This window comes from Poecilia reticulata, chromosome 20 (genome assembly GCF_904066995.2).
Source record: "Poecilia reticulata chromosome 20, P_reticulata-male-v2, whole genome shotgun sequence".
NCBI classification, from domain to species: domain Eukaryota; kingdom Metazoa; phylum Chordata; class Actinopteri; order Cyprinodontiformes; family Poeciliidae; genus Poecilia; species Poecilia reticulata.
In genome coordinates this window covers 17,366,261-17,393,156 of record NC_088849.1, presented here as the reverse complement: position 1 = coordinate 17,393,156, position 26,896 = coordinate 17,366,261, and the positions used below count along the sequence as shown (strand labels likewise).

The 26,896-nt window shown below is 41.5% G+C and overlaps 1 protein-coding gene and 1 long non-coding RNA gene across 20 annotated transcripts in view; both read left to right on the top strand.

Annotated features, from left to right (window-relative positions):
* The window catches only part of kiaa1217 (KIAA1217 ortholog), a 126,743-nt gene that overhangs the window by 11,850 nt on the left and 87,997 nt on the right, over window positions 1-26,896 (top strand). For 5 of the 19 annotated variants that reach the window (XM_081601690.1, XM_081601689.1, XM_081601687.1 and 2 more), the window contains exon 1: window positions 11,236-12,528. The exons of 1 other annotated variant lie outside the window; for it this stretch is intronic. In XM_081601690.1, the coding sequence (XP_081457816.1) occupies window positions 12,186-12,528 (343 nt within the window). In that variant the 5' untranslated portion in view covers window positions 11,236-12,185. Of the gene's footprint in view, window positions 1-11,233; window positions 12,529-26,896 lie in introns of those variants that run through there. 13 more of the 19 variants (XM_081601704.1, XM_081601702.1, XM_081601703.1 and 10 more) reach the window with 7 other exon arrangements.
* Window positions 14,818-15,546, top strand: LOC145549410 (uncharacterized). The gene is made up of 2 exons (XR_014085379.1): window positions 14,818-15,401; window positions 15,475-15,546. It is a non-coding gene; the product is annotated as an uncharacterized LOC145549410 (long non-coding RNA).

Here is a 26,896-nt window from a genome sequence, read left to right as displayed (position 1 = left end):
CCACTCCGGAATATAACTAGAAAAACATCCTACGCTAAAAAGTAATTGAATGCAAAAAAAATGCGTCATAGAGTTTTGAGATCAAGTATGCAATAGAGCTAATAAATAAACTTTAAATGAACTATGTTCTACTAATTAAAAGCATCTGAGAGACTTGTGTCTTTCATTGTAAAGTGTTTTAGATCATACTCCTATTCCCCCATTATCATCCCACAGCTGCTGGCTATCATCATCTCCTATTTTTTCTGCCCACAGAAAGATTGTTAACCACAGGGAAACACTGAGGTGGGCAAAAGTTAACTTTTTACTGACCCTGAGGACCTTTAAGTCCCCCAGCCCCAGAGTCAACCAAGTTCCTCTTCATGTATCAGAACTTGACACTGAGCGGCGCCCAGTTTTTAATATCATGGGGATTGTGGCTGGTCTTCACTGATAAAGGTTTGGGGTTAGTCTTTGATGTTCTTTGGACTCTTTAATGAGGATCAGGCTCTTGGGTTTTCTGGCCAAAGCCACAGAACTCTCTTACCGCCCTCCCTCTTTTACTTGGAGCAGTGAGGTAGCAGAATGAAGAACCAGTCTCTTCAAAAGAGAGGGATTTTCTTCCTTCTCTTTCTCCTGGAGTATAGTTTCCTTTCCTGTACTGTCCTCTCGCTTCATGTCTTTTTTTAAAATCCAGTTTCTTGGCATCAGGAGTAACTTATTTTATCATTTCATTGGGGGGGGCTTTCCTCAGATGAATCCCTTCCCCAAAGTAGCACACTGGGGATGCATTAGAGGTTTCCAAAGACTCGGGATAGGAAACACACCCAAAGGGCTCTGACGCATAAACACTAAAACGTGTGTACAGACAAACCAACAAGAAGCCAAAAGGGTTAGGTTAGGTACCAGACAAAGTGGGCGTCCCTGACTGACCTCTGACCTTAGCTCTGAAAATAAAAGCCAATCAGAAACATGTGTGCTGTGGTTGTGTTTCCATTCTGGCTGAAGCGACACATTTGCTCAGGAAAACAATGACCCACTGTTGTTTCCTTAACCTTTGGGGAGAAGTGGAGAACAAGTAAGGCAAAGGAAGTTCTTGTAGAACAACGTGCTAGTAAACCACTTTACCTTTTTATCCTAAAGAGGGCAACGTATATTAAATCATGTTCTCCAAAGGAATATTTCCACCACAATCCTTGTTTTAAGTATCCGCTTCCAAAAAATTGGCTGGAGCAAATTGTGATGCAATTTACTGCAACTAGCTTCAAGTTAGAGATAGTTCTAGCTTAGAGAATTGACTATAAATGTGAATTATGACCATAGAATGAACCCATAAATTGAGGGACCATTATTCCTGTGGGATTCCACTGTACTATATAATGAAGAGAAGAAGAGCCAAAGAATGACCCTTCTAGTTCCAAGCCAGGAACCCATTACTGCAAGTAGATATCCCACAAAGCTGTTCCTTCCCCCATTGTCCTTCATACCTATTTCTAGTCCGTTTTATGCCATGATTTCTCTCAACACCATCCAGCCTTTTCAAACTTTGTTCAGTCTCCTATGTGTGTCTGTCTCTTTTTTGTGTGTCTCTTTTGACTTAGATTCTTATCTCTGTCCGGTGTCAGCCCGGGCCAAACGTTTCTTGTTTGCTCAGCAGATCTCCACTGCTGACTGAAGCTCTGTGTGTTTGTGTGGCCATACATATGTGCTCGCATGTCTGTCCACTTGCATTTATGTGCACTGATGGGAGACATCCTGTTGTGTAGTGACATAGATGCTGGCGTTTGCTGCTGCTGCAGTTCAAATGCTTTGCTTTATTCTCAACTAAGTATTAAAGAAAGGGTCACAAGCACAGGGAAGTATAATTTTCTTTTCGGTCTGTTTTAAAAATAAAAACGTAGCAAAATAAGAGCATCAGTACATATTGAATCGCAGTTATGAGTTTCTTTGTGTTTGGTTAGCTATGTAGAATATTTGAAGTCCATACATTAAAATTTTGCCAATGCAAGAATGGATGTCTGTTTGCAGGTATTAGGACGTAAAATGGCTTTGTATCAGTTTAAATGACATGATAGATAGGTGTATATGTTAGGTCTTATCCAATCTCCTGCCCAGATCTGCCATATTTTTGCAGTGAGGGAGGGATTAGATGAAGTGTGGAAGAAATGCCATTTGGGACCTATAACATTTACATGCGTGGCTGGTCTAATCTTTCTCTCAAGTGTAGATAGACACGCCAAAGATTCACTGATTACCTGAAGTTTTGAAATTAATTATCTATTTAATTCTAACCCAGTTAATTTGTTGCAGAAATTTAAACATTGGTTAATTTCTTTTAAAGGTATATAATTCTAGCATGTGACTTTCTGTATTCACTCTGCTCCACTGATTTGCAACTAATCATATCATTTAAATATTTTCTAGACTTGAGATGGAAAATAAAAAGATACATGCAATATACAGCATGCTAAATTATTTTGCTGATATTCAGTCATTGAAACTGATTGGCTTGATTTAGAGAGCCAAGCACAAAAAATCCTCCAATGGAAATCTCCGGGCAAGCATGACACGCAACTATAGACTCAGAGACACACAGATTATTCATAATCTCCCCGGAGAGTGCTCAGACAAGTGGCATTTTCACATGTGAAAGGTCACAAATGAAATAACTGTTAGCGTAAATTACAACCACATATGCTGTGATGATCCAGAGGGAGTCATCACTGTAAAATGTTACTTATTTCAGGTTGAAAAACTTGCTGAATAATTGGTGAGGAATTCAAGCTTGGCCTTATGAAGGCCTATATAATTCAGTGAGCACTCTCTTCGCAACATATTTCACTCTGGGTGGAGGATTCATAGAATTTTATAACCATTCTGTCCCACTCGGATAAGCCTGAATGTTGATTTAATGGTGGAAAAATTCTCTTCTGTGCATGCACTGTGGAATAATTAGCCCAGATCACATTTAAATGGAAGAAAAAAAGTGTATTAGTGTAACTATTAAGCAATGGTGGGTGTGAAAAGATTGCAGTATAATATCCTTCTGAAAACATACACCTTTATGCGATTGTGAAGTTTAAACAGACCTTTTAGAATGCTTTAAATAGCTGTACTTGTATGTACGTCTCTTTCTGTTAAGAGTGTAGATAAAATAATTGTGTGTCAACATTTTACTTTTATATTTTTTTTCATATATAGATGTTACACATTAAATACATTTTGACATAAAGTTTTGTTTAGTTTAATTTTATATTCCTTCAAGTTTTTTTTTTTTCTTTAGCCTGGTTTCAATGTAAGGGGAAGGATATCACATGACACCATTTCTTAAGACATGATTCGTGATGCCTCTAAAGAGAAAATAGAGGTGCTTCTGGGTTTGTAAATGTGAATATTTGATTCAATTTGCTTTATAGGTTATGTTGACAAACAAATAAAATTCTAAAACAAGGTCCTGACCAGGAAAACCAGGAAACAGGATCATTTCTGAAATCAGTGCAGTGGTTTCTTGTTTGTAAAAAAAAAATAAAAATGGTCTTAAAGGCACTGAATAGTCCTGGGCCTAAATATACTCCTTGTTGCTTCTCAATAAGGAACTGTTTAGACCTCCTAGGTATAACCAAAGGCTTTATAGACCTGTTTAGCAACATTTCGTTTCTATGATTCTCTGGAACATACGATTGGCTCGTACTCCCTCAATAAATAAGATGTGTAGAAACTGCTTGTTGAAGACATAACATAACTGTTTAATACATTTTAACCATAGAGGTTAACCATATATATTTTAACTATACATATATATATATATATATATATATATATATATATATATATATATATATATATATATATATATATATATATATTTTATTTTTTTTATCTGATTTTAGTTTTCTAGAGCTACTTGTTTTAAATTAGCTGTTTAAAGTTTAATTCTTTTTATCAGCTCGGTAATGTTTCCTGGTATTTATTTAATGTTTTTGTAGTTGTTAATGCATGTCTCTTTCACTTTGAAGTGCCTTTTGCAAGAAAGATTGCAGATGAACCTCCTTGGCCTTCCATGTGTGTCCCAGGTTTCTGGTTTATAGTGTTTTCAGTGTTTTGACTCAAGCATTTAAACTGTTCTGAAAGAGTGAAACTGAAGTTGTAAGACAGAAACCATACTGTTCCTCATGCCGAACAGATGATTCAATAAGATGCTTCTTCCTTCCTCGAGCATTTTGCATGATAATAAGCACAAGCTCACACAGGTGCTAACCTGCTCAAGTGTCTTCATGACTGTATGCCCTCATTTTGAGTTCTAATTTAGCTTTACCAAAGATGTTAAGTAAGAAACTCTTTTACAAATATTTATTTCCTTTTTCTTTGAGTGCAAACAGTAACATTTAGAAAACCGTTGTAAGTATTTTGACTGCTTAGGTTTGAATAATTTCTAAAACATTTTTCATTTTACAAACGTAAATATTCCACATTCTTCTAGGAAGAATGTTACTCTCATAAGATGACAATCTCACAAGGAAATGCAAGAGGTTTATGTTTATACCCGTTGTTGTAGTTACAGACAAAATAGTATATAAAGTAATAAAATAAACACATAAATTACCATAATTTCCCTACAGCAGTGTGATTACCTGTTTCTATCTTTCATTAGATAGGCATACACTTGTTTTCCTTTTCCTAACAGAACGCCTTTAATGTGAACAGAAAGGAGCCTGGGACTCCTCTCTGCTTATCAGTTTATCTCCCGTTCTTGCTCTGCAGTCGGCCGCTGAACAAAAAATCAATATGCCATAAAGAGAATGGAGAAACCATTTATTTACATCAGTCTGGACGGAGAGGTAGTTTGTCTTCCCTCGTATCCCTTTTGTCCACTTCAGGCAGAAGCATTCTGCTTTTCTCCAATCTCAGACTTGACATGCTGTCAAAATAAGAAGCTGAATTCTTTTTGAAATGTTGAGGCGTAGCTGCTGCCTGTGGGGCAAAGAGACGGAAATATGAAGTTTAGATGTTTTCAAGTGGTGAGTTGGTGCTCACATGCTTCATCCCCAGAAGACCGAGGACCGAAACTGTCTCACAAGGCCACAGGGGGGCCCCAGAGACAGGATATAAAGCCCTGATGACAGTACTGCATTCTCATTAGAACCTGTATTATTGATTCTTTCGACCTCACAGTCTCTCAATATTTGATTCATGCAACAGTTGAGCTAAAATGTTTATATTCTTGTCTGTGGGATAATAAACTATCTAGATTCTTCTTAAGAAAGACTGGCTTGTTGCTGGGGTTGTAGGAATATTTTGTACCTTCACAGCAGCTTGAAAAAAAGAGACAAAGCCACTTTCATATCTTTCATTATTCATCTGTTACAACAGCGAGGGGGAAAGAATTTGGCTATTAAGAACAACATTGGAGATTTTTCAAGTAAACCCAAACTAAAGGGGTTTATGCATTAAATGGCAGTCATAGTAGCACTTTGTATGCAAACTTACATGTCATTTTGAACTAAAAAACAAACTGGATCAGGGAATAAAAATTGAATGCACATATAAAACTAGTTTGGATTTAAATGAGAATGATTACGGAATCACCTTACGGGTTTTGCCACCCTTAACAGTTACAGTTAAGCATTTGGGATCAGCCATTTGTTGGCATCCATCCGTCCGTCCATCCACCCAGAAACTTTCAAGTAATTGTTGAATTTAAGTTTTCTAGTGAAAGAAGCTGTATGTTGTCCATCCTTCATTTTTAGAATCAATTAGGTTTAGCGTTCTGTAAGGTAAAAAAGTCACTTTCTTGCTAGTACTGTAGCATTTTTCACATTCAACAGTCAGTGTTAGCTTCTGTCTGTCGCACATTTTTTCAGTCGGAAAGTTTTCTATGCAATTCTTTGTGCTGACCAAGATTTTGTACAGGTCACCAAAGAATGATTAGCATCTATATACCTCTTTATGGTCAATTATCCTCCCGAAGAGTCTCATGTATCATGAATCTGGTTCAAGCAACAGATGATAAACACTTTTCTTAACTACAAAAGCATCTCAGACTTGTTGACTGAGTGATGGGCCCTTTCTCCAATGATTAGGATAGTATTATCTTGACTTGATGCGGCAAATACTGTGAAACATGGTTGGTGGTTCTCTCCGGGGAACTGCTGCAACTTAAAGCTAATTGGTTCCAACTGTCGCAGCGAATCTAGTCGTCTCATTTCTGCCCTTGAGTCACTTTTCTTCAAAAGGGATTTAGGGACAATCAACAGCTGAAAATACACAAGGGAGTAAAGGATTTCTTATTGAAAATGAAAAGCTCACTTTGTTCTTGTGTAGAATGGTGTGTTTCAGAGAGAGATTGGAAGCACATTTTAAATTCATGAGAGTTACTAAAAAGTCTCTAATCAAACATTGATGGCTTGCCCAAGAAGGAAATTGTGATGGAGATCATTTTAGGTCAACTGCAGTATAACTGAAAGTTTGACAGACCTTGACACATTTTTTCAACAAGCTACAGACTAAATGATTATTTAGTGTCCTTTCCTGTGGGAAGCATTGGTAATGCTACCTCTCTGTTTGCACAAAAGAAAAAAAATTCTCAAAAGTTTTGTCACTCTGGAGCTTTTCTGTTGCCCTCATTTACAGATTCAACTGTTGATATCAACCAAATGCTACAGTCATTAATGACTCATGATATGGTTGAGAGGAAGCTCTGAGATGGAATGAAGGAAAACAAAAAGCAACCAACCCCTAAAGGGTTGGAAAATATACTCATTGTTAATCCTCTCCAAAGAAGTACACAGCACACCCTTTCCCCCTGTATCGGCCTCCCATGTCTTGCTCCTACTGCAGGCCGACCTAACCTTTGTGTTCAGTTAAACTGCAGATAAATTGAGTTTACTGATAATTATCAGTGATTCACAGCTTTGCTCTTTAATCAACATTGTGTTTAGACACCATTGCTTCCTTAAAATTCAATCTGATAAGGGCCCTGCAGGCTTCCTGTCCATCACCACAAACCAGACAGACAAATGCTTCAATTTATTTATTTTTTTTAGCCATAGTGGTGCTTAGCTCAGTCATTTTTGAATACAAAAAGTAAACAGAGTCACCAGGTATGATAAAAAAAAAGAAGTATTTGTTAAAAATGGTACAAAGTAGTACTGTTTAAATACCTGAAACCTCTGAGTTAGGATTTATGTATGTAAAATGGGCTTTTTTGAGCTTTACATCATGTTATAATGTTATTCCCTTATCTAAAACATCCCTGGGGTGTTGCTTTGATTGCTTGAGATTGCTTGGGGTGTTGCTTGAGAAATCTTTTAATCTTTCTTGGCAACCATTCAGCTGTGCAAAACACTTAAGGAGTGTGGGGGGGGGGGCTACAGAGCATCACCTTCAAGGAGAATGCTCCTTCTTGGAGCTGCAGTTTCCAGGCTTTCAAGCTTCTGCCTCACAGAGCAGCCTATTCCCACTACTCCCCCACTCAGCTCCTTCAGACTAGCCTTAAACAATTAGCAAACACCTAGCAGAACTGTGCATCTGCTGAGCTCATTATATGAACTACTTCTCAGTGCAATGCTGGTAAAAATGTTATTAAAAGATTAATAGAGGAGAGCTATTGTGACGTCTTCCTGAAGACGGATCGCCAGAAAGAGCAGGAATTTCTTAAAGAGACAGAGGCCCAATTTCAAGGCGTTAAATCACAGAGTCAAACTCCTTCTGTCATATTCGACATGCAGAAGTTTTATAACGACTAAAGGTAACATAGTTTCTTAATTGTGCTATGAAATTGAACTGTGTGCTTGGGAAACATAATATTGCCCCTTTAATACTTCTAATCAGACAAACTTATCAAACTTGGTCAGAATGTGGAAACATAGTGTTGCAAATCAAACACAGTTCTTAATACTTTACTGAATCAGACTTTTGATAACACATTTTAGAGTTCTTTTTTATAAAGAATATAATCTCTACCTTCATAATGTTGCTTGGAAATGCATTGAATAACTCTAAACTTGAATTCAAGTCAGCTACAATTCAAAGTTCCACAGTTGTATAGACAGACCTGCACAGCAGTAATTCGTTAACATCCTCTCCGCCGAGCTGTTCTGAGAACTCTGGCAGATTGTGTTTTTAAATAAATAATACTGCTTACCTCCTTCTTGGTTTGTCTTGTTTTTAGAATAGTTTCTTTTCCCCTCATTTAACCACTTCAGTTATGGGAAGCTGTATCTGCATAAAGTATTGGTGATCGTCGTCAGTTCTTTTTTGAAAGGCCTCTTAGACGAGCTTATGGAAAATACACAACTGGTGAGCTCACTTTGATTTTTCAATCAAAGAAAGAGCGGTTTATAAGGAATTTGTACTCGCTATAGAAAATTGATAGATTCTGAAATACAGCTTTTCCTAAATTATTTGAGTGCTCATGATGACCCTAAGGCAATTCCACAATGACCATTGTCAGAGTGTTGCCCTGAGCAAAACTACAGGAGAAGCATTTTCTCTGAAAACTGTAGTAGACACAATCCCCGCTGATACATTAAGGCTATATTTTTGAGTTGCCATTAAAGCTGCACTATGTAACATTTATAAATAGTATGTTTTTCTAAAACTATCACAATGTCCTGACAGTCTGTTATGGGAAGATAATTTTGGATAAGATCAAGCTCCTCCACCTTCTCCCTGAGCTATTAACGTCTGAAGAAATGCACTTCTCCTGACTAAAAACAACCAATCAGAGCCAGGAGGAGGGTCTTAACGCTGTCACTCAACTTCATATATTTATCGCTAAATGTGCTAATGGTAAAGAAACAACTTTAATCTCCTGTCATCAGTGGCTATGCTAACTAGCCTGAGCATTCACAACAGGCTCTGCTGACAGAGAAAAGCTGTAACGGTAGTAGAGAGTGGGGGGTATATTAGCATTGGAGGAGAATGAGCAGCGCCACACCAGATTGAGACTGACAAGCTGTAAGACCCGTTTCCAGGCTCTGATTGGTTGTTTCTAGTTAGCACTGGGAGAAGGCAGAGGAGCTGAATTTGTTCACAGATTATCTGTCGCATAACATCTGTCGCATAACATAGTGACAGTTTCAACAAACATGTCAAAATATATATTTTATCAATGTACTGCCATTTTCAGATGATAAATTTACTACGTTATCTTTAAGCCAAATGATTACAGTATAACTTGTTAAGTTGCTTCTAAATTTAAATATGACCTTTTAATATTCCATCAGCTAATGATTCACATAACTACCAGTTTGGTATATTAGAATAAACCTGAAAAACCATTTCACATGCTCTAAAAATGTCTTCAGCCTTTCTTGATTTATTGTCAAATTTCACACATTCATTACTCGCCTGTCACTTTTATAGGGATGTCTGAATTAACAGCCACTCCTCTGCTCATTTATCATCTAAGATCAAAGTCTGTGGAATTATCTGGCACCCATTTATTTCCATATTCCTACAAAACCTGCTGTTTTGTTACTGTGATGTGTCAGTCTCTTACCTGCCAATGTTCACACTGTAGCTGGCTCTTAGGCCTGGACTTGCATAACAACAGCCTGCAGGTTTGCTAATTTTGCTTTAATTGCTGGTGCTGGTTTTAACTCATCAAATAACCATCTTTTCCAAGTTGCTTAGTTGAAAATTTGAAGCGTGAGCAGTAGATTGTTTTCTGCTTTGACTCTTTTTTTTTTTTTTTTTTTTTTTTTTTACACCTGATTCATTTCCCCTCTGCATTGATCTGCCCTGTGATCAGTCAAATTATACAAAATTACAGACTTAATTGGGAAACTGAATTATATCCATTCCTAAATATAATATTTAAAAACTCTTTGAGGTGAGTTCCTGCTGTATATTTGGATTATGGCTTTAAGTGTTGGAGGCTTTCAGTCGCTGAAGAGGGCTTTCATTTACGCCAACCATATATGTTGATGTACCCAAAGCCACAATCAAATCATAAAAGAGTTGCCGTTTTTTTGGCCTGCTTCACCACTGTCCCTGTTTCTTAGACTTGATGTAATCCTGATTACTATAATTTTGTAAACACAACAGCTACAGTAGTGACGCACAAATATAATCTTACACAATTCTAATATTTCATCTTGTCTCCACCCTTTTCTCTAAAATCCACCAGACATACAGCAGCTCTCATGAGGTTCTTATCCCTCCGATTTTTGTCAGCAAACTATTCGTTGGGAAAGTATGTAGGTCAATCTGCTTTGGTCTTTGTCTAGAGCCACAGAGATAAGTGGCAATGTGATTAATATTTAATATCTATATGATCAGTGATGGCTGTTGTCATGTTCAGAGCAGGCTTAGAAGTGTTAAAGGCAGTCCATAGGGGGGATGGGAAACTAAAACCGTCTATAGAAAATCTCTGTGTTTTATCACTTTGCGGCAGCACATTTGACTTTTCATGCATTGGAGCTTGTGTGTAAGTCCTGTGCCACAGTCTATGCAGATTGCTGCTCTTTTATTTATGAGTGTTGCCTGATCACAGCTGATCCTTTGCTGTAATCCATTTTCTGGTGTTTACTCAGCAAGCAAACATCCACATCCGTGCGTGTCATTTCACATGTCTGCTTGGATGCTGTGGCACATTTTGAAAGTGTCACAGACTCGTGTGGCATGTGGATACGGTGACCTGTTTGCAGAGTTTGGCACATTTTTTTTAGATTAGCAATAATTATTCTAACAACTGAAAATAAACTGATGTTGAAATGCACAAATCTGCATTTGGTGTATCTTATGTCAACAATAAAATAAAATGTTTCATAAGTTGTTAAATAACTAATTCCACTGAATGTCAAATATTATAGGTCAAAACTGTTTTTACAAGTGTCAGAATGTATTTTAGAGATGCATTACTCTGAATTTTATGGGCTTTCTGTAAAGGTTTGACCTGTTGTACAGTGTGGAAAATGTTTTTCACATGTTCCTGCTATTAGCGGTCATTTGATGTGATGTTGCTATGTGAGAACTGTTAGTATTCCTAACTTGCTGCTTTGGCTACCGTGCATAATGAGATATTTCTGTTGATCAGAAAACAAAGTTTGATCGTCTTTTGCTTTTTGTTTTTTATTTTGTCTTTGTCAAATATGAACATGCAACAACGCAAATCAGCTTTACTATGTGTATCTTGCAAACTCATGCACATTTACTAATGCTCTGAGGATTCCCTCCTCTGGGCTTTGTAATTCTCTGTAAAAATCCACACATGAGTGTGTTGCGCATGTGTGATTCCTGCCTCTGAACATTTCATCACATGTGAGGAGCGCAGGCTGACTGGATTTAAATAACTCGAAGCTGACAGAGAAGGAGTTGAAGAAGAGAAGAACAGGCAAAAATAGGACGAGGCGAAGTAGTGGTTTGCGAAGAGTGTTGCTCCGAGGAGTTGGCCGATGACGTGAAACGCTGTGTTCACATCTGGAACAGCTTGTGCAAGCTGCACCTGAAGAGAAAAGCTCCTCCGCGCAGCCTCTGCCGGCAGTTTCTCCTTCCTCCTTCTGCTCTTTTTTCCCCCAGTTTTTTTTCTGGTGCTCTGTAATTCTTTCTCTCTCTGGTTACTGCCTGTCATAGCGCTGGGATGGTTTCCCGCTGTGCATCAGACAAGAAGAGCATGTAAATTGAAGACAAAGAGAAGCGGGGAGACAAGAGAAAAGCGGACATTAACATTGGAAGGAACTATTAGGTTTGAGGTAGGAAAGAAAAGTTCATGTTTGTGTTATGAGTGTAGGTGCAGAGAAGTGGGGGCAGGAGAGGAAAAAGAAAGGGATGGAGGAAGAGGCATAGGGGGGATTAAGAAGCTGGAATGTGCTGACATTGGAGACCTGAGTTTTTGTTTGCATTTGGCACGGCAAGTCCTGTCACTCCACAGGTTTGACCACACGTTCAGTTATTTACCAACACACACACTTACTTACATGCTCACTGTTTGCTTTGGAGGATGATCCCAGGAGGCCACGCCAAGAGAGGTGAACACCTTCCAAGCAGCTAAGTTTCCTCCCACCCTGCTTCCCAAAAGTACCCTCCTTCTCTCTTCTCACTCCTTTTCTTGGCCCTTCTGTCTTACCTGCACCAGTTTCAACACGCTGCAGCTCCAGAGTAACAGAAAGGCAAGAAATCTTCCAGAATGCCCTCAGGATACAGCTGCAGTTTCCCCGGCTGAGGAAAACTAAGTAGCTTTCACTTGTTGACTAACCTACAGGATGTCTAAAGCCTCCCGGCTTGCTCGCCCCCCATCGGCGGGAGCAGGATCCAAGCTTCCCTCCCCGAGGAAGGAATGCCCCGGCACCGCTGCCTTGGCTGGCCGTGCCCGGGTACTAAGTGTGGGGGAGAAGCTAATGAGGGCAGGCAACGATGGTGCCCTGAACAGACAGAAGCCCTTAACTGGAGCTGTGGCACAGGACAAACCCCAAAGTGAGACCCAGACTGAGACTCGGGACACTAGCCAGAGTCCATGTGAAAAGGACCAGAATGTGGAGATGGTATCTTCCAAGAGCAGGATCAGCCCACCCAAAGTTTCAAGTCAGCAGCAGGGCTCAGTGCAAAGTAAGTAACAAATACTCATTATTCACAGACAGATGGTTTGTTATTGGTTTTGTGGTTTATTGGTATGCTGTACTTTTGTTTTGTTTGGATTTATAAGTATTGGAATTGTTCCCATATTTTTTTATTATTTCTGCTGTTAACATTAATAATATATAAATTGATGCAAATATACGTAGTCAGGGGTTAATTTTTGGTTGAGGGGTAGTTTTTTTTTTAAATATAATCTTGACTGAAGTGAGATATCATGAGAAGGAATTGGATGATCCCCCACACCCCAAAACTATTCTGCCAACAATAATAAAAGCTTGTACCCTTGCAACCTTCAGTAGAGCCCTGTCACCAATTTTAGGAACCTTTCAGGTGCAAATAATCAAATTGGCAAAAGTGCAAAATGGTAGAGAAATGTATGCTAGAGCATGTAGCGAACTCTGTCTGTTGTAGTTGCCTGAATAAACAGCTGACATCCCTCCTTTTAAAATATGTCCTTACAGCTTCTCTGCTTCAAGTACATTAAAATATCTCATTTTAGCTTCCACACTGAAGAGTGTTGTGGTTGGGTTGACATACATGAAACCTCTGTCACTGTCCTGCTGTGTTGGTGTCCACTAGTGCTTATCTCTCTCCCCTTTGGTCCTCCTTTCAACATTCCCAACTCTGCATGACACCTGCTTTCATGTCCTGCTAGGACTCAACCTTTTAACACTTTCAAGTGAAATGTGAGCAAGACGGTATGCAACTGAAGATTTATCAGAATGCTTTACATCTATGATGCTCTTGTTGAGAGCTTGACTGACTTTTCTTTGAGCTGCTGTAACGTTCCTTGTCAGTCAGTCATAAATCACTGCAGACTGATTGGTTTGTAGTCAAAGACAGGGAATTGCAAAAGGAATGGGGTGATGTAGATAAAGGCAACAAGGCGGAGTCCAATGGTAGAGTGACAGAAGGAGGTCAGGAATGTGAGCTGGGCATGCTGGGAAATCAACAGGTCCTGAGTTGTGTCTGTGTGTGAATCTCGGATCATGAAGTCAGGTTAGGGGTAAGAAGGGGGAGCAGGTTTGTTCTGGAAACCAGATGTGCTTGTAGTATCTTCTTTACATAAAGAAGTGGTCTTTCTGCAGAACTGATGACCTTCTTAAAAGCCTGGGTCAGCCCCTGTAGAGATGATTAAACATCAAACCCAGAGTTCTTAATTAACCACACTTTGATTATGTCCGGTAATTAAAGCCTTCTTTGTTTTCTTTCATGTCCTCACGGAGTTCTTCTGTCTTCCCTCACTCCTCTCTGTGATTCCTTTTGTCTTTCTCCTCGCCAACAACCTCTCTGCTTTTGTTTCTCCTTGAGTCACTCTCCTCTTCCTATCTCTTTCTCCTGTTGTGTTATGACAGCATTATTGAAAGACTCCTCCACCAGCCCCCGTCATGCACATAGGCAATCATAAACTCACAAAAGACCATCAAATAGAATAAATGAACTGTTCTCTGCATTTGCCCGTCCTGCAGTGCATTTTTAAGTAGGAGTTTTACTTCAGTGGCTGTTCAACTTTATTATATCTCTGGACAGTACCTTTGAAGTTCTCAGTTGAAAAGGCAGTGCATCAGCAGCACACTCTCTGCAGAAACTTGCAACAAACTAAACCTATTTCCCATAACTTTGATGTATAAACTTTGTGCAATGCAGTGTCTTGACTTAATGCAACCTCTGTTAAGTGGTGTCTTCGTTTTTTGCATTTGAAACACATTTCGCTGTTAGCAGTATTATTAGCTATATCGTGACCTCTATAAAAACTGAGTGTTAAAATTAAAGTCCCTGTATAGTCAACTCCTGAAATAATTCCAGCCACTGGGCTTGACGGTAGCAGTGACCCAAGCCCACGAGTCAAACAGAGCTGTTGCACATAGGCCTGTCAGACAATAAGTGTGTGTGACAGGTGACATTTCCACTGTGTAAAAGCTTCAAAGATGACTGCTGCTCACCAAAGGATCCAATTTCAGCCGTTAAAGTGGAATCCCCCACCAAGAGTGAAATCCGTTTGATATATTTGCTCCAGACAGTGTGTAACATTAAGCGTAGATTCAGGTATAATTTTCTTCAAAATTCTGCAGTAACCCTCAATTTTATACTATTTTGGTAAGCTAGAAGTTTTACAATATTTATTAAACTTCAAAAAGCTTCTGAAAGGCAGCAGAGATTAACACGTTGAAGCCTTACGTAACACAAATGTTCTACTTTCCAAAGTTTGTTCACATTATTCCTTCTGCAAAACCGGGATCCACTTGGATGCTTGTCAGGGTCTGTTTGTCCTCCCCTCGTCCTAGTTTCTTAGTTTGTTTTCCTTTAGTTAGTTTTATTTCCACCTGTCCCTGGAACCACCACTTCTCAAGACATCCAGCAGATGTCACCCATGCTCCACCCCTGAGAAGTGTCCTGGTTCAACCCGGACACACACCTGCAGCTGGTTAAGAGGGCGTGGACCGGCGATATAAGCAACAGCTACACTCCGTCTCACCGCCTGAGTGTTTGCCTACTACGATTCTCCCGCCGTCTCCTAGTTGTTTCCCGGAAACCAGCTGCCCCGCGTTCGTGTAAGTCTGTCTCCCCGCTGTGGATCACCTCCCTCCTGTGTGATTTCCCGACCCTGCCGGTGTTCCCGGTCAGAGGCCACTCCCTGTGTGTGTGTGCGTTATCCCCCCTCGTCGATCCCTCTCCGGGATTTCCCCTTCGGGACGCTACGGGCCAGGAGGCCCACGCCCGAACTTCCCGGAGGACCGCCTGGACGGATCAGGCTCCAGGCCGTGCCCGACATCAGAGCTACTATCGCTCGTCAACGGACTCTTGGCTCGCGCTCCGCTTCGCCCCATATACCTCCACCCAAAGTAAGCTCACCTCAGTCATTTCCTGGAGAAACTCCGCTGAGTTCCCGCTAACCCTGCTTTCTCCCGTTGGCAGTAGAAGAACCGGTCCGCCGATTCGGCTTCGCCACCAGCTCCCTGACTCTTCAATAAACATCATTGTTTCTGACTCGCTCTGTCTGATTGTGTTCTTGCATGTGGGTTCGCAACCTTAAAGCCAACATGACAGAACACTCAGGCCAGTTCGTAACCTCAGCAGACGCAATCAGACGAGCGCTGTCCGAACAACACGCGCTAGTCCAGTCACATGACTCCGCATTACGGGAGTTAGCTAGTCGTCAAGCCGAGACTAACGATAAACTAACAGAATTAACCACTTTCCTACGGAATTCAGTTCAGCAGGCTCCCAGCTCTCAACCTTCCCCGACTGAGGCTCCGGATCCACCATCCCGCTCCATGTTTTCGGACGTCCGACCCTCAGCGCCAGAGAAATTTTCAGGTGACGTCAGGAAGGTCAAGGGGTTTATTCTCCAATGCAATATCATCTTTAATCATTCACCGCAGAGTTTTTTGCATGACAGTGCTAAGATTTCCTACGTGTTATCCCTGTTGACGGGTCGAGCCCTAGAGTGGGCCGAAGCCCGGTTTTCTTCAGCCTCTGACTATGGGTGTACCTTCCCCGAGTTTTTGAAGGAGTTACAGCAGGTGTTTTGTCAAGAGGCTGAAAAGACTTCAGCCTCCCGTGAACTACACGGATTGAAGCAAGGCCAGAAGACTGTGTCAGACTTTTCCATCGATTTTAGAATCTTGGCCGCTGCTTCAGGCTGGAACCCTGCTGCGCTTAAAAGCGCATTCTTTCATGGATTAAATGAGCAGATAAAGGACCAACTGGCTACTCTAGATGAACCAGAGTCTCTGGATGAATTTATTAACTTGGCCATAAGACTAGACAACCGGATTCGGTCAAGGATGAGTGAGCGATCCCGCCGCACCGCCCTTCCGCGCTCCGCACAGGTCAGTAACCAGTCGACTGTCCAACCTCCACCCACCTTTCCCTCATCTACAGGACCAGAACCCATGCAACTGGGACACGCTAAGCTAACCCCAGAGGAGCGGCAGAGGAGGATGCGATCCCGGCTTTGCCTTTACTGTGGTGAACCCAATCATGTCATCGCTAACTGTCCAGTACGTTTAAACCCGCAGGTCCGGCAGTAAGGACGGGGAGACTGCCGGAGACTAAAACAGTAAGATCTCGCTTCATCATCCCTGTCTCCATAATCATTAACGAACCATATTCTTTATCAGCCCTCATTGACTCAGGGTGTGAACAGAACCTCATTAATTCAGACATCGTCGAGCAACTGTCTATTGAAATCGAGCCGCTTCCAGTTCCTCTCCGGGTATCAGCCCTCGACGGAGGGAACCTGCCACAGATCACCCATCAAACCAAGTCAGTGCGTCTACTCACTTCAGGTAATCACACAGAGGAGATTACTTTCCTTGTGTTTCCTGCCGCTAGTGCCTCCATCATCCTTGGTTTCGACTGGTTATACAAGCACAACCCGCACATAGACTGGGCCGAGACCAAGATTGAGTCGTGGTCCACTAAGTGTCACAGTACCTGCCTTCATTCCGCCTTTCCAGTCGTCACTACGCCTACAGAGCCAGCTGAGATCGACCCATCCTACGTCTCCTCCATTCCCCGTGAGTACCATGATCTAGCTCCTGTTTTCAGTAAGGACAAAGCCCTGTCTCTGCCACCCCACAGACCGTATGACTGTGCCATCGATCTACTGCCTGGCGCCCCATTACCCAACAGTAAGCTATACAACATTTCTAGAGCAGAAAGGCAAACCATGGAGGAGTACATAAACAAGTCTCTAGCCGCAGGGATTATCCGCACCTCGTCCTCTCCCCTCGGAGCAGGGTTCTTCTTCGTGGGAAAAAAAGATGGCTCTCTCCGGCCCTGTATTGACTACCGTGGACTCAACCAGATCACCATCAAGAATAAGTACCCGTTGCCATTATTATCCTCAGCCTTTGAGCCCGTCCAAGAGGCAACCATATTCACAAAACTAGATCTCAGGAACGCTTACCACCTCCTTCGCATAAGGGAGGGTGATGAGTGGAAGACGGCGTTTAAAACCCCCATGGGCCACTATGAATATTTGGTCATGCCGTTTGGGTTGTCTAACGCACCTGCTTTCTTCCAGGCCCTGGTGAACGACGTCCTGAGGGATCTCATCAATGTCTTTGTGTTCATCTACCTGGATGATATCCTGATATATTCCAAATCCCTCGCGGAGCACAAACAACATGTCCGTCTGGTTCTCCAACGCCTTCTGGAGAATAAGCTGTATGTAAAAGCGGAAAAGTGTGAGTTTCACCGCCCTTCAGTAACCTTCCTAGGGTACATCCTCGAAAGGGGACAGGTTAGAGCATCCGAGGACAAGATCAAGGCAGTACTCGACTGGCCTAAACCCGAAAACCGCAAACAATTACAGCGCTTTTTGGGTTTTGCAAACTTCTACAGGAGGTTCATACGCAATTACAGTCAGACTGCTTCACCCCTCACCGCTCTCACTTCCAGCAAGAGAGAATACGTCTGGACCCCTCAAGCAGAAGCCGCCTTCGAGGAGCTCAAGTCCCGGTTTGCACGCGCTCCCATTCTGGTCCAGCCTGACCCCAAGAAGCAATTCATTCTGGAAGTTGACGCCTCCGACACCGGGGTCGGCGCGGTTCTTTCCCAGATGTCTACCCACGACCATAAGCTCCATCCATGCGCCTTCTTTTCCCGTAGACTCTCGCCAGCTGAGAGGAATTATGACGTGGGCGACAGAGAGCTCCTCGCGATTAAACTCGCCTTGGAGGAGTGGCGCCACTGGCTGGAGGGTGCCGAACACCCCGTACTGGTCTGGACCGATCACAAGAACCTGACATACTTGCAAGCAGCCAAGAAATCCAATCCCCGCCAGTCTCGTTGGTCTTTGTTCTTTTCTCGATTTAACCTGTCTATCACATTTCGCCCAGGTTCAAGGAATGTTAAACCCGATGCCCTATCTCGAGTTTATTCCCCAGATGACGCTGAGGTGGTCCCAGCTCCCATCCTGCCTCCCAGTTGCACCGTGGGAATGGTCACCTGGGAGATCGAAGACATCGTCCATCAAGCTCAGCAAACAGAACCAGCCCCAGAGTCCTGCCCACCGGGTAAGGTGTATGTTCCATCCTCTGTCCGATCCCGTTTTCTCCAGTGGATACACAATTCTAAGTTCTCAGGTCACCCCGGCGTTAGCCGCACGATTGGGCTAATAAACAGACGGTTTTGGTGGGCTTCCGTACACAAGGATGTCAAGGAGTTTGTTTCAGCCTGCCCAATCTGTGCCCGGAACAAGTCCTCCAATCAACCCCCCGCAGGACTCCTACAACCACTACCCATACCTAAGCGCCCTTGGTCCCACGTGGCCATAGATTTCGTTACCGGACTCCCAACCAGTAAAGGTATGACCACCATCCTCACCATCGTCGACCGTTTCTCCAAGGCATGTCACCTTGTTCCCCTACGTAAGCTGCCCACGGCTGCCCAGACTGCCCTGTTATTAATTAAACATGTCTTTAAGCTACATGGCATCCCGCAGGAAATCCTCTCGGATCGCGGCCCCCAGTTCATATCACAGGTCTGGCGTCAGTTCTGCTCGGCTCTGGGGGCTAAGGTATCCCTCACTTCTGGCTACCATCCACAAACCAATGGCCAGACAGAACGTATGAACCAAGAGCTAGAGACGACTCTGCGATGCCTGACCTCCACGAACCCCGACGATTGGGCCCAATACCTCCCATGGGTCGAGTATGCACATAACAGCCACATTTCTGCAGCCACAGGTCTCTCTCCGTTTGAAGTGGTCCTGGGTTACCAACCACCACTCCTCCCCTCCGACGAGGAGGACCTCTCGATCACGTCTGTACAACACCACATCCGACGAAGCCATAAGATTTGGAAGGACACCATCACTGCCCTCAACAACACCTCCGCTACCAATAAACGCCTGGCTGACCGTCGTAGAACCCCTGCTCCTGCTTATACAGTGGGACAAAAGGTATGGTTGTCCACACACAACATTCCCCTCAAATCTATGTCTAGAAAATTGTCTCCAAGGTTCATTGGCCCCTTTGAAGTGCTGGCAGTCATTAGCCCCTCAGCTGTACGCCTCCACCTTCCCCCGTCTCTGCGTGTCCACCCAACCTTCCACGTGTCCCAAATTAAGCCAGTGCTCTCCAGTGAACTTTGCCCTCCGGCCGAACCCCCTCCACCCGCCCGGGTCATCGATGGCCATCCGGCCTTCTCCGTCCGCCGGATTGTCGCCACTCGGCGACGAGGTCGGGGTCACCAGTTCCTTGTCGACTGGGAGGGTTATGGCCCTGAGGAACGTTCCTGGGTTCCTGGATCATTCATTTTAGACCCCTCCCTTATTAGAGACTTTAGGGACTCCCAGACCCCGTCCTCTGTTCGGCCGCCAGGTGGCGTCCGTTGAGGGGGGGGTACTGTCAGGGTCTGTTTGTCCTCCCCTCGTCCTAGTTTCTTAGTTTGTTTTCCTTTAGTTAGTTTTATTTCCACCTGTCCCTGGAACCACCACTTCTCAAGACATCCAGCAGATGTCACCCATGCTCCACCCCTGAGAAGTGTCCTGGTTCAACCCGGACACACACCTGCAGCTGGTTAAGAGGGCGTGGACCGGCGATATAAGCAACAGCTACACTCCGTCTCACCGCCTGAGTGTTTGCCTACTACGATTCTCCCGCCGTCTCCTAGTTGTTTCCCGGAAACCAGCTGCCCCGCGTTCGTGTAAGTCTGTCTCCCCGCTGTGGATCACCTCCCTCCTGTGTGATTTCCCGACCCTGCCGGTGTTCCCGGTCAGAGGCCACTCCCTGTGTGTGTGTGCGTTATCCCCCCTCGTCGATCCCTCTCCGGGATTTCCCCTTCGGGACGCTACGGGCCAGGAGGCCCACGCCCGAACTTCCCGGAGGACCGCCTGGACGGATCAGGCTCCAGGCCGTGCCCGACATCAGAGCTACTATCGCTCGTCAACGGACTCTTGGCTCGCGCTCCGCTTCGCCCCATATACCTCCACCCAAAGTAAGCTCACCTCAGTCATTTCCTGGAGAAACTCCGCTGAGTTCCCGCTAACCCTGCTTTCTCCCGTTGGCAGTAGAAGAACCGGTCCGCCGATTCGGCTTCGCCACCAGCTCCCTGACTCTTCAATAAACATCATTGTTTCTGACTCGCTCTGTCTGATTGTGTTCTTGCATGTGGGTTCGCAACCTTAAAGCCAACATGACAATGCTGGCTTGTTTTTGGGCACAACTTGGTTATTTGATCTCATTGCTTATGCAGTTTTGCTTAGATGCAATCTGCATTTTGTTGCCTTGTACTTCCAACTGGTGTAATGCCAGTATGCAGTTGGCATGAAAGCAGAAGTTATAGGAAAGCAGTTTGTTTCAATGGCCAGTCATGTGTAGGGAGCAGTGTTTTTGAAGTAAGCATAGCTAAATTTGTTCCCACACACTTATGAAAACATCCTTACAAATCTTATGTGCTTGTTGTGTTGTTCACTGCCGTTTCTATATTGGGATGAGGTTAAATTTGTGGCCTCACCAATATGTCTGTAATAGGCAAACAAACAAAAACATTAGTGCAGCGGTGGCTGACAATCTTATTTGCAAGTGAGCTCCCAAATCAATTTCTTCTGTTGGACTGACTATGTGTTTTAACAGATGAACTAACGCATGGATGATTCCAATCTAAAAAACTTTCTTTTGACTAAAATTTTAAGCATTTGTTTAGAATTGATTTGTGACAAAAGTAAAGAAGTGCTTTTGGTAAAAGAGGTTGTAGTTAAATTTAGCTCTCCATTGTGGGAGTCTGTCACCTCTCCCATTTCTCCCCCTCTGTATAATCTTCTGCAGCCAAATAAATATTAGACACTGTCATCATGTGAGTTGTCAAATGTTGTGATTGACATAAGTGAAATGTGTCAGCCCATCAGGACACATGGGCTGACATTAAAAGTCTGTCTTCACATCGACAGACACAAAGTGTCTATGATATGCAGTGAGCACCAGACACGAGAAAGGTGAATTGACTGTTGCACTTTTGTCATGAATGTTTTGTACCACATAAAAATATAAAAAATAAAAGTTGCAAAATCCAATCTATTAATCATGTCAAACATTTTAAAAACTTTTTAGTCACCCGTACTAAAAACTTTGTAGGGGTGAAAGCAGTGAGACAGTGTGGCAAAGAAACACAATCATTTCATTTGAGGTTTGACAAAGGAAGCAATATTCTGAGGATATGCTAAGCGCATAGGAATGCACTGACCAATTTTGTTTTAAGTGCACCTCGTTTGCAACAAGTTGGAGCATCATGCACACAGGTTGAAGCATCACACAGTTGCTGCAACACCCAGTTGTTGCTGATGTGTCAATTACACATATGTGATGCATATCTCTTGTTCTAACACATCCCAAAGGTGCTCTGTTGACAATTCTGGGGGCCACTGGAACACACTGAACTAACTAATAGTAAATTTCTAGAAACTAGTTTGAGATGATTTGAGCTCATATAAGATGGACATGGCCAGCAACAGTACTAAGGGAGACTGTGGCATTTAAATTATGCTTAATTTAAATTGAAGTATTGCAAGAAAATAAAACCCCACAACATCTTACCCCTACCAAAATCTTGTAAAACATCTTCAAGAAGCAAGAGATGAAACCCAGTTTTCTTCTGTTTCAGCGTGACTCTGATAGACTATTGAAAATTCAACATGAACTTCCTCAGGTTATTTTGAACAAAAACTTCAAGGCTGTAGTGTATTTATGAGAGCATCTTAACCTGGAAAATCAAATCAGTTTTTACAGGTTTTTGGAAAGGTTAACATTTGGACAGTCTCTTGTTGATAATGACTCATCCTGTCTTTAGCTCCCTTATCAGTCTTTGTTATCATCAAAGCTCCAGGGCTCTGTTCGGTCTAGACAAACTTAACGTTTTTATCATGTGTATGATCATTTTAAGTCTTTAGACTTTATGACCCACCAGGTAGCAATTTGTCCCTGGGAATCTCTGATTCTGGATGATCTCAACTCTGGATGACTGGGAAGGGACTTAGAACACCCACACTTGGGTTTTTGCTGTGTCTGGCTTTTAACTGTGTAACCACATCAATATGTGCAGGGTTGCTTCAGCTTGCCTTCAAGTGTCAAAGGTTAGTGAGGCATTTGATATTTTGTTGTACTTGCCTGCGTGTCTGTAACAGTTTGATTCACTGGTGAGAGATTTAGTTTGACATATTCACTGCTGAGATTGTCTTGTCAGTTTTGCTCACTTACTGTTAAAGTTGCGTTGATATGTAACTGACATTTTGGTGGCTATGTTTGTTTCTTGAAAAAAAAAGCTGAAAAGCAGCTTAGTATGATATAAATGAGTTTTCAAATTGGAATATGTTCATCTATTTATTTGACACTGAATCTTTGATTGGAGATAAAATCAATTTCTAAAAACAACAAATAAAAAAAAGCATAATTTCCTGATATTTTCATCTTTGACAACTATAAAATGGCAAAAATAAATACCAAATTAGACCAGAACAGCAGCTTACACATATAGCTGACATAGCATGTCAAATTTAATGAAAACCCTTTAAACATTTTGACAAATCCATTTTAAAACCACTTCTATCTGAGAGGCCATGTAGACTTAAGCTTGCATTCTTTACTAGGCAGAAAGGAATGATTTTCTGTGATTTTAAAGGATCTTTCCCGTCTTTACATTTGAATTGAATGGCTTGATAGATTGTCAGTAAGTAGGAGGTTGATTGCAAGCTAAAACCCCTGCTTTTACTCTGAATCAAGCAATCAGAAACTCATTTTATGGGTTTATGTGAATTATGCTCTGTTATTCCTACATGTTAACATTCATTTGCACATAACTGAGAAAATTTCAGGAGGTATTTTAATGGGTCTGAGCAAGCAAATGTTGACAACATAAAGCTGCAAATTTAACACACTTGAGGAAATAATTAAGGTAGTTTTAGTCATTTGTATTGCACACGTTTGAGAATGGGTGCTGAAAATAAACCATATCTGTGGTTCCTCAATTTACATAACTCAGGCTAGCTAGAACCTCAAGAGTCATCGATCAGAATGCTCATCATATTTAGCCCTTTTTGGATATGCAATGCTGACACATATTGTATCTCCACTAGAAGTAAGAAGTAAAAAAAAAAGCATCAGTTTATGCACTGGTTTAGCACTGCATGCTAGTATAACTAATCTCGCTATACAAACACACTGGCGATGGCTCAGCTTAAAAAACAGCTCAGTAATCTGACAGAGTAAATTACTGTAATTTACAGACTATAAGCCGCAACCTTTTTCTCGGGTTTTGAACACTGCAATGTAACAGTTGTGTACATCAATTTATTTTTCTTTTCATGTAAAATCTAATTTACAGCACTGTAGCACAGCCAACTGATAGAACAGGTTAGAAAAGAAACAGTTCAAAAAGACTAATGAACAGTCGATGTAATTGTTTTACACCATGGCGACTGTTTGAGGTTTAATTGTTGGATTCATTCTTTGTTGTTGCTGTGGATGTTTTGACAATGTTAATAGCCTACTTTATAAGAGGTTCCGTGGTAGTGAGAAATATTTAAACAAGATGGTGTTGCCGTTGTGAAATTAACATAAAAAGTTAAACATGGTGTTGCAGAATACTGAATTTCACAGTTTCGATCCCAACAGTCATGCACTATTCGGAACATGACTTCAATAAGAGCAACAAACATGCTTCAAAGGTGCAATTGCTATTCATCCATATCCCTGTTATTGTCTCACGTTTAGACATGTGAAACATGCAGTTTTCAATAAATCAGCATACATGGCAAGAATAGAGACATTGTAACAGCATAATTCTATTTGACCAAAGTTGTCTCAGTTCTCTTTATCAATTTTGTCAGTTTTTTATATAGCACAAAAAAGCTAAAAGAAGGGTCAATATTAAGCTGCAAAGATTTCTAAAAAGAGAACCAAAAGAAAAACTGAATCATATTGAAACAGAGCTCTGTCTTTGTAACCCATATCACTCGCTATTGTATGTATCCAAAGCAGAAACACTTCTCTGCTTATCTGATTATCTGATTTCTGTGCTTAAAGAACTTGAGAGAAATAAATTTAAAAAAAAAGATCACTGCAATAAGAAAAGTAAAACAAGTGACATACAATGCAGTGGAGACAGTATATCTCAAATCAATTTTTGAACCTCTAACCCTCTAAGTTTGTTGCTTTTGTTAAAGTTAAAGATTTTTTTCCTTCTACAGGAGAAAAAAGTCAATTAAGAGAGTTTGGACAGGGCTTTCCATCTAAATGCCTCAAAGGAGGCAGCCACAATGCCAGGATGTTTTCACAGCTGTAGGGGACAACTTACCTTTGTCCTTGGTTTGTCAATAAGTACCCAGGGACTGAAGAGATGTCCAATGAGTCATTAGAAGCAATGGACTATAGGTGAGTTAATGGTGTGTTCATTGACCCGGGGCTTGTGCTCAGACGATGATTGGATGTGACTCATCTGCCAAACACAAACGGACAATAACTGGTTCGCTGAGCAGGAAGAAAGAGCTAAAGTTATGTGGCCACTCATGAGTGTCTACTGTAAATCCTTCTTTTTGGGACTGGTGTGTGTATGTTTTGATTCTAAAGTGTAGTTCAGGGACGCAAGGCTTTTCTCTTGATCCTTGGTCTGTCCGGTTCTCAATGAAAAACAGCAGAGGGGATTTGGTTTCTCTGTGTGTTTGATTCAAGATGAAACAAAGGAATTTTTTTCAGTCACAGTTTCTCTGATTTGCACGTGCAAGGTCTTTACTTATTTATAAACATCTTGCATGTTTTTCTGTTCCACAGTTTCCATTCATTGGCTTGATTAAGGGATAAAATGATCAAAGCAAAAAATTCCAAATGCAGCGTGAAATTCTTTCCATTTAGACATATGTCTGTGAGATAGATCTTTTTTTATGTTTGTGTTTTAGTCCAAAGGATAAATGAAGTTAATTCAGCCAACTGAAGGGTGGAAGTGAATTTAAAGGCTCCCTCAGGGTTTCCTCTCAAAAGAGTCGACAGAGAAATCGATATCTTTCCACTTCCCTTCTTTCGCTCTTTTTCCCTCTCAGGCAAATGTGATGCTTACACATATGTATTCATCCATGTCTGTCTGTTCCTTTGACTGTAAGCAAGAGCATGCAGACATATTTGTTCGACGTCAGATCTTTTTAAAGCAGACATCTATGTAGTATGTTTTAAATTTAAACCTCTTAAAGTAGTGGATTTTTGTGCTTCTTTGATTGAAATGTGAATATTGTTTCAATTCTGCAAAGCACATATTTAACCATGTAGTTAATAGAAAGGATGGGCTTTTGAATAAAGATAAGATCAAGTTAAGATTTTTAATTAGACATTTGATCCACAAATGATCAGAAATATCTTGCTTTGATGCAGGAAAAAAATACAACACTATCAATCAATATAAATATTGTATGCTATATTTACTAATAAACAATAATCGTTCAAAATATGTCGCTCTCTAGGTAATACTGGGGTTTGGCCCGCCTTTCAAAGATAGTTGGCTTGAATTATTCATTCACTTGTGTTGTATTATTGGGGCTGAGGATGACATCTTCTTTAGATAATGTAGTTGTGATGCTTGACTCTTTTTTTTTTTTGTCCGTCCAGACGGACATTTTTAGATGCCTTTTCACCTAAAAGGCATCTAGGTAAAAAGACATTCTTTTTAGATGCCTTTTTAGCTTCACATAATCCCCACTGTATTCCTGCTGTCATGTCTCAGAATGTGGTTCTACCTTTTGAAATTGCAAATATTTATCCATTCAATATTTGTTAAAGTGGTATTTATGTCCGGGAGGGCAGTGTGGCATGGTTCAGATTATGGGTTCAAATTCCAGCTGGGGCCTGTATGTCAGCTTCTTCCCACAGTTCAGAAAATACGCGTCTTTGGTCTGCCACACTGAATTGGTCTTCGGTTTGTGTAAATGATTGCTCTTTGATGGTCTGGATCTATCGCAACTCTGTTTTTGCTTTCAATCTTATTCACATAGAAGTCAATTACTTTGTTTCCATTAATTTATATTTGTACCCTTGTAAAATGTGCTTGTTCATCGTCTTCTCTGCAAATAATCATGGTTATATGTAGTGTAGCAGTGACATTAGCCTAAATGTTTAATCATTTTATTTTGAGAAAAGAAATAATGATTTTTTTGTGACAGAAGTTGTTTTAAGTTGAAAGAAGGGATAAAATGATCAAAGCAAAAAATTCCAAATGCAGCGTGAAATTCTTTCCATCTAGACATATGTCTGCGAGATAGATCTTTTTTTATGTTTGTGTTTTAGTCCAAAGGATAAAACACAAACATAAAACCTGTGCCTAGTTCACGCATTGAACTAGGCACAGGAGA